We start from the raw sequence: 8053 nt of genomic DNA, 5'->3' as shown, positions 1-8053 counted from the left end.
AAAGTGGATAAAAATGTAAGAAATTAGTATTTCTTGGATTCATATTTCACAAAATATGAATCCATAGGCGACGGCAGAAAAAATATCCAGGTTTCCTGTAGTTTCAGGTCATTTCTCCATTTCTCCACTAGGTGTAGCTGCTACTCTAGTTTTTTTTAAATATAATAACGTTGTTTTTTGTTTTGTTTTTAAATAGACCACCATATTTATATAATTTTGTACGTTATATATATATATATATATATATATATATATATATATATATATATATATATATATAGTCACCTTATCGGTTATTTGATGTACCAGTTCGTGGTTTTATTACCATTAGGTAACAACTATAACGTTACACAGAACACGGCTATTTTTGGTCACTGGTGATGTCGTGTAACAACATCAATAACGTTGGCCTGCATGAAGGAGAAATATTATTAAATACAGACCCAGGCTTTCTACATAGTCTCATCAAATAATATTGAGTCCCCGCCAGTGGTACTAAATCCTATCAGCCCACCCCGTCATGTCCGTTTTCAAGTGTGCTGCGATGAACGTGTGCAGTGGTTCGTCAGCGTTTTATCAATGAATTCTGCGCTCCCGTGATCCAATCAGCCAATGAACAGCTCGCACCTGCAGCCGTTCACAGCTTGGTAGCTTCAAGAGGTCACTACACTTTGAAACGTGGAAGGGAGAGCGTGGTGAGTTTTTAAACAGCGACAGCATTCAGCAGGGCCTTTAAACCGATATTAGAGCAGAACGGCTCATTCTTCTTCTCCTTTTAATTACAGATTGTAATGCCGGTGAAAAATAGCAACACCGTGGGTTTGGAGAGACGCGTGGATCTGGCCTCGCTTTTCTGTATGATCGGGCGGCACGGCCCAGCCGTGGCTCTGGCCGTGATAGCCATGGTGTCCATGGTGGCAGGTTTCATCATCTACCGAACAGTGAGGGGGAAGCGGAGAAAGGCCACAGCCGGAGCCACAAGCACCGACAGTGACAGCAGGGACGCCGGAGCGGAGACGCTTATACCGCCGGATCAGGAGCCGGAGCCGAGCCCGGAGGTTTTGCGCATCACGGCGGACTCAACAGGTACAGATTCGGATGAAACGTTAAAACCTGCGAGCTGCTGCAGTTTACTAGTGCGGGAATTTACGTATAACTTAATCTATATTATTATTTCGTAGCTTTGGTGGTAGATTCAGCTTAAGCTGCGTGCGCACAGACGTCAAAACCGAGCGTACTCCCCTTTCTTTCTGAAATACAACACTTTAAGCAGCCCATAATGGACTACAGCTCACAGTATACTGGTGTCTAGCCTTGTCACAGTCACGGCAAAAGATTAGCTCTAAAATATCAGGCAGATGTCCAAAAACAGACTTTTTATTTTTTATTATTATTATTATTATTGCAAAATTGAAAAAGGCTCCTCAAACATTGTTGCATTAGTAGCTTAAAGTAAGATGACAACCTTGGAGGTCTCGCCTGTTATATGAATTGTTCCTGCAGGAACAATGCAAAGTGTCTTTAATTACTTTCAGTGTTTGTTTGAAGCACCATGATATCTCAAAATGAATGGGCACAAGAAATGTAGCTAGAACAAGTCTGCGTATTAACATTGATACAAACACTCAAACTGAAATACAATTGACTGAGGCTTTGCAAGAGGTTATGGCTAAAGAACTGTGCTGATTACTTTTAAGAGTGTTTATTTCATGAAGAATGGAAAATTGATAAGTTCCAGCAATGAATGAATACATAAATAAATAATCATCTTGCCTGATTTATGTCTGATCGTTAAGAAACTTGTCAAGTACAAGCTACTCATCCTGTCAAATATTAATAGACCATTTTAATAAAATGACTGCCAGTGATTAGTAATGACTTTAATTTTTAAGAGTGCTGTAATTTGGGTCACTTCTCATCTACTCTGACTAAAATGTATGAAGTGATCTAGATTATGCAAGTCAGATTCAGTACATTTTAGAAATAAATCAAAATAAACTTAATATTCAGCGTGTTTGTGTGTCTTTCTCCTGATGTCATAGTTGTGAAAGCTGAAGGCTGTTTAGATGTGGAGGAGGATACTGCTCTTAACATCAGGCATCGACGTCTCACTGCTGAGAAAAAAACGCCGCCTCACCGTCAACCCAAAAGTGACTCTGTACAAGACAACAAGCACAGTGCTTCAGTGCAGCAGGTAGCCGAGCTGCATGCAGAGGAGGAAGACAAAGGTGCTGAAATTGATGTGGAAACTGATGGCACAAATGGCACTATGGAGGAAGGTGAAAATAAGGTGATACAGAGCCACAAAGAAGAACTGAAGGTAAGCGGTTATCTTTACAAATTGCATATTTTGCCACAATTAAATTCACTTTTGGTAAATGAATGATTGTCTTGGAGTACAACTGATTGTGAAATTTTGCCATGGCACATGTATTCTATTGTTCAGTTACCCTTCTGTCTAGATCCCAACAACAGCAGGCACCATTGATTAGAAACCCAGCAGCTAATGACAATGAAAGTTGGCTACCAGTGGGTGGTGAAATAATGTTCAAGGTCTTGAACCCTTACGTTATCACCAACCCATTATTGGTTGTTTTTACTGAATGTGAGTTATTGGGGTCTGAAAACAATCAGGATTTTTTTTTATTTTTTAAGTGAAAGTCAAACAGATTTAAAGAAGTTAAACTCCAACTTCAGCATGAACACTAATATTGCTTCAGCTTTTCTGGATTTGTAGTCATTTGTTCCCAAAGGCAAAATAACCACTGATTCAGCTTTAATGCAATTATGCCTGTTTTGCTTAGATGGCTTTACATCTAATCTATCTTTGCTCTGTATTGGTCAAAAGCTGGGAAGTGGTTAGCTTGGCTAAAGTGATGGTGTGACTTGGCAGTCATTTTGAATGTTTTGGGGTTTTGTTTTTCCCTTCGGTAAAGCCCATATCTGAATGTCTCAGCTCACCAGCATTTTCTGTGGTTGAGCATAAAGACCACATGCATAGATTCCCCAATGACGGGCAATTTTAAACAAAAACAAAACGGGGAGGGAACGCGCACACATTTTGACTTTGCCCCAAAACATTGCTTGTAAAGCATTTCAAAACATTCTGGCTTCATTATTGGATTAATCAAGAGTGCAAACATAAACAGCTTTACCGCACATGATTAGCTAATGTTTCATGCTTGGATTGTTTAGCTCTTTGGGTGGAGTCTCAGAGGTTAGTTTAGGGCAGGGGTGGGCAATTTCAGGCCCCGAGGGCCGGTGTCCTGCAGGTTTTAGATCTCACCTTGGGTCAACACACCTGAATCGCATAATTAGTTCATTACCAGGCCTCTGGAGAACTTCAGGACATGTTGAGGAGCTAATTTATCAATTTAAATCAGCTGTGTTGGTTCAAGGACACATCTAAAACCTGCAGGGACACCGGCCCTCGGGCCTGGAATTGCCCACCCCTGGTTTAGGGCAAAGACTTGCAATGGGGAAATGAGTGACTTGATAAAATCTCTGTATCTCTATGTAGTTTACATATTACATAATGCTAGTTTGGTGGTGGTCTTTAATCCTTCATATTTTTCTAACTATTGTGTGACTAAAACATTAAGACCTAAAGATTAAACGTATGTATTTTATGCATCTAGGTACTACAAGAAAAAGGCCAAGAGGATGATGTGCCTACTGAAATGGAATTGTCGAATAAGGAGGCCAGTCAAGAGGAGGAAAACCTTCTGGACATTTCAAAGAGCACAGCGGCCAACTTGGAAGAACCAATTGTTCATATTGAAGACGTACCTGTTCCTTCCATCTGTTATTTCAAAGAAGAGAATCTTCAAGGTGTCACTGATTTCTCTAATGATTATAGCAACAATCACCATTTTCCAAAAGAAGAAAAGAAAAGTGGTGGTGAGGAGGCAGAAGAGGAGTTGGTAGATGACCAACTGACTTCTCAACAAGCCGGGATCAGCTCCACAGTGTTTGTTGAAGTAACCAAGCTACAGGGCCAGTGTCATGAGGTGATGCTATCCTTTCAACAAAATGCAGATGAAGACAATGTGAGTGATTCAACGGAAATAAACTTCAACAGTCACCTGCTACAATTGGCTGAACAAAACAATGAAAGTGAGCTTGCCTGCAATCAAGACAGTGATGTAAAAGAGGAAGTACCCACTGAGGACACTGCCTCACGTGATGAAGAAAGTAATCCTTCAAGTGTAGTGCTGGACCACACCCTGCTCTGTTTGAACCATATGATCGAACCTGAAAACGCTGATAATGGTGATTCTAGCAGTGTAGCCAATGATGCAAAGGCCCAAATCTCTGGCATTGGGGAAATCTCCAGCTTGTCATCAGATCAACAGCAACTGCAAAGCAACATAAATGAAGATGACATTTCCCAAGCTCTGGGAGTCACCAGTGGGGCTGCTCCTGTCACATCTGAAGACGGTAAACTTCCTGTACTTCAGATTCCACTGCCGTCTTTTGAGCAAAGTGAGCCGACTTGGTCATCTTCTGGTCTTGGTGGTGAGAGTGGAATTTCAAGCATGACTGTCAGCCCTGATTTGCCAGATGTTATCAGTGAATATGAAATGCCAACTGAAAATGTGGCTCTCACAGTAAAAGATGATGCACAGTTCAAAGAGCACACTGAGGCTCAGAATGGCCTCCTTGATGATGAGGCTCGATCTGCCATGAATGAAGATCTAGCAAATGTGATATCCAGATCTTACCCATCATATTTTTCCCAGCAGACCCTCGGTGAGCAAATTGACTGGGCTAATGACAGTTCTTTAGCAGCCAATGAAGACATATTGGGACATGAAATTGAGGATCGCTACTATAGAGAGATGGAACAGGCTATAGAGCAGATGGCAGCCAATGTTACTAGCTTAACCGATGAGCTCGCAGTGAAAACAGACATGAAGGCTGATATCAAGGTTGTTGAAATCAATCAGAAGATGGAAAGGGCAGAGAAAGAGAAGGAGGAAGAGGACTATGAAAAGACTGAAATCAGTATCATGGAGGCAACTATGGACAATAATGAATGGATTACAGATGGAAACTACCAAGTTCTTCCCTGGATGAACCAGTCTGTCCCTCCTTTTGCCCAAAACCACACACAACTTGAGCCAGTTTCTACTGAAGCTGACCATCCAGGTGCTTCTGTCACAGATGCTACTTGTATAGATGCATCTCTGTCCTTGAATGATGTGAAACAGGCTATCCCGCTTTCCCCTGTTCATGAAAATGGCAAAAAGGTTGTGGCAGTCCAGCCCATGTCCCAGAATGTCAATGTGACTTTCCGCATCCATTATCTCACCCACTCACCACACCAGAAGGTGGCCATCACAGGGAGCCAGCAAGAGCTGGGGAACTGGAAGAAATTCATCCTGCTCGAGAGAGCCGAGGATGGGAATTGGGCCACTGTTGTCAGCCTGCCTGCAGAGAGTATCGTGGAGTGGAAGTTTGTGGTGATGGACAAGGGTGAGGTGTGCCGTTGGGAAGAATGTGGAAACCGCCTCCTGGATACAGGCTACGGAGACGACCTGCTTGTGCACAAATGGTGGGGATTATTGTAAACGATTTGTTGAAAAGGCTGCAGTTTGAGATTAGCAGGTGCACCAGGCGTTCAAACTGTGTTCACGACCAGGTAAAGTTGTGTTTATGTTTGTCAGTAAATTGATAAAACATTATGATTAAATTTGGGGCAGTTAAGTTTGGGTTCAAACTGGGCTAATTTTGGTTGAAAGCAACTGTTTCTACTTGATACAGATTGCAAATTTCCAATTTTATAGCAAAAACAATAAATGATCTTTTAGTGTTAAATTCATTAGTCTATTGAAGTGAAATGCTCTTGAACTTTTTTTTTCTTATTATTTGTACAAGCAAAAACGTCAAACTTGAGCCTTGCGGTGTCTTTGTTTCCCACATGCCAGTTCCCCCGAGAATGGCTTTGACTTCTGCAGTTTTAAATCATTTAAACATCATTTTACTAATATAAGACTTGGAAGCATGAAATTTCAACCAGATTTATTCTAGTATAAACCTAGATGCAGTATACAGGTGACGGAAACTTCCAGCAACACAATTCCCTGACAGACTAGCTCTTATAAAACCTCTGATGGGACCTTCTAATAGCCAGTAATTAGGTATGTGTTTTCAGGGACTGGGAAATATTTTGATCAAAACACTGAACCATTACACAAGATGGCTTGATTCCCCTTTTACAATACCACTGATTATGCAAACTACTCCTCCTTAACAGGATGATTTAATGCAAGCGTAAATGAAGAGATTACTGTCCATATGCTGCTTGAATATGCCTGTCTGTAAGGATAAATGCACATAATTAAATTTTACTAAAGCAATAAATACAGCAATAATTGTTACGTACGATCGTTGTTACATCAGGTACTCTTAATGCGTTTACCACTAAACTGTGATGGTTGTAACTTCAATGCTGCTTTTATCTCATGGGACTATTTGCATGCAAGACAGTCCCATTGTTGTTAATAAATGTGCCTTGTGAAAATGATTTTCTACTGTGTTGTAATGCATCAAACGTGTCTTTTGAATAATTTGATTAGCTACTTAAGAGAAAATTATTCACTAGTTATCTGGTTCATCATTTGGTTCTTAATCGTGTAGTGTATATAGCCTTTGTGTCTCAGATTCTATCATTGTATCCTGATATGAAATATTGTGATGATGCTACTTAATGTTGGTTATTGTGGAGATGGTTATTAAATAAATGAATCTTAAATCTCATTCCTGAATGTTTCTTAAGCATGTAAATTTATTCAAAACTCTTTAAATGCTTTAATACACATTTAAGAAAATAGTGCCTTAAGCACTACATTTGAAGAACACTATTTTATTTATTTTAACAAAGAGCTAACATATGAGGATATGTTTTGCTGTCTGCTAATCATTTACAGCAGTTGCAACAGACCAAACCAGATGCAGTTGGTTTTTGAAGTTATTGCACCAAAAAAAAAAACCTTTCAACTTTCAGACCACCCATTTTCTTTTTCTTTTTTTTCTTTTCTTTTTTTTTTTTTTTTTTTGGAACCATTGGCAAAGACTGTGACCTTGTTTTGAGTCCAGCTGGCACAGAGGTGTCTCATGCAGTGGAAAGCATCGTTAGCGGGGATATTTTCATGCCAGCTTGTCAGCTCAATTCAGCAGTGAGCTGAAGGTGACTCTGCTCTATCTGGAAAGAAATGTTTTTGATCTTCTGGTCTAGGAATTGTGGATGGTGACCAATCTGCCTATAATACAGGCCAAAATGCAGTCCTGTTAGTTACCTATTCTGTGCAGCAGAATTGATGTTTTGTGAAATAATCTAACAGTATGAAATTATATGTAAGCACTGAAATTTAAAATGCAGTACAGAAGCAATGCCCCCCCTTCAGTCATTTAATTAGATTTTAAGTGCTCATTTAATTGTCAAATCAAACTCAAAGTAAGTCATGCAGAAAAATTGCTCACAAAAGATTTAAAACAATTATTCTCATTAGCACAGAGTTTAATGTGATTGGAAAGGAAGCCATCAAAAAGCTCAAATTCCAATCTTACAATCACGAGAACTTGCTTTGCTCCATCCACTTGTACAGTTCACATTTCATAGACATTTACATTTGGATAGCTCATGTCAGTCCAAAGTGATTATTACTTAATGTTGGCTTGGGTATTGAACCTTTGCAGAGTTAACATCATGTTCATCATATTTAAGCAATACCTTCTTTGACCCACTGAAAATGAGATCAATAGGACTCTGCCCAGCTCTAAGTCACGTGATTTCTGTTGTCTTCTATTTCAAAAGGGAAACCTTTGCCTCTTTGACCCAAATTTACCAGAAGATGTATTCATACTGCACAGACTCTAGGTTTACATTGATGTAGACATGTAGTAAAAGTGGAAGGAAAAATTATCTTTAAGTTAAACCTTTTACAAATAAATGAGATACATTTTACAACATGCACAATTTTGGAGCACACTCCCTCACTTGTGCGAACATGCCAGCTGGGGGTTGGAGTACCTTTTATTGTTAAGGCTA

At 39.8% G+C, this 8053-nt stretch overlaps 1 protein-coding gene across 1 annotated transcript; it reads left to right on the top strand.

Moving 5' to 3' along the window:
• The first annotated feature begins 586 nt into the window (after positions 1–586).
• On the top strand, positions 587–6727 carry stbd1 (starch binding domain 1). Its single transcript, XM_085358045.1, has 4 exons — positions 587–695; positions 786–1086; positions 2043–2320; positions 3639–6727. The coding sequence occupies exons 2-4, from the start codon at positions 792–794 to the stop codon at positions 5571–5573; spliced, it is 2508 nt and encodes an 835-aa protein (XP_085214171.1). The 5' UTR covers positions 587–695; positions 786–791; the 3' UTR covers positions 5574–6727.
• Positions 6728–8053: the final 1326 nt, after the last annotated feature.

Source organism: Diplotaxodon limnothrissa, linkage group LG7 (assembly GCF_057381915.1).
Source record: "Diplotaxodon limnothrissa isolate DT_005_m linkage group LG7, D_limnothrissa_male_GT1.1, whole genome shotgun sequence".
NCBI lineage: Eukaryota > Metazoa > Chordata > Actinopteri > Cichliformes > Cichlidae > Diplotaxodon > Diplotaxodon limnothrissa.
Note: the sequence above shows the minus strand (reverse complement) of the source record. Positions and strands in the feature narration are given on the sequence as shown.

Coding starts and splice junctions, on each gene's coding strand:
- stbd1 (XM_085358045.1), top strand. CDS start 792: ATGCCGGTGAAAAATAGCAACACCGTGGGTTTGGAGAGACGCGTGGAT. Junction 1,087..2,042: donor CATCACGGCGGACTCAACAG/GTACAGATTCGG, acceptor CTGATGTCATAG/TTGTGAAAGCTGAAGGCTGT. Junction 2,321..3,638: donor GCCACAAAGAAGAACTGAAG/GTAAGCGGTTAT, acceptor TTATGCATCTAG/GTACTACAAGAAAAAGGCCA.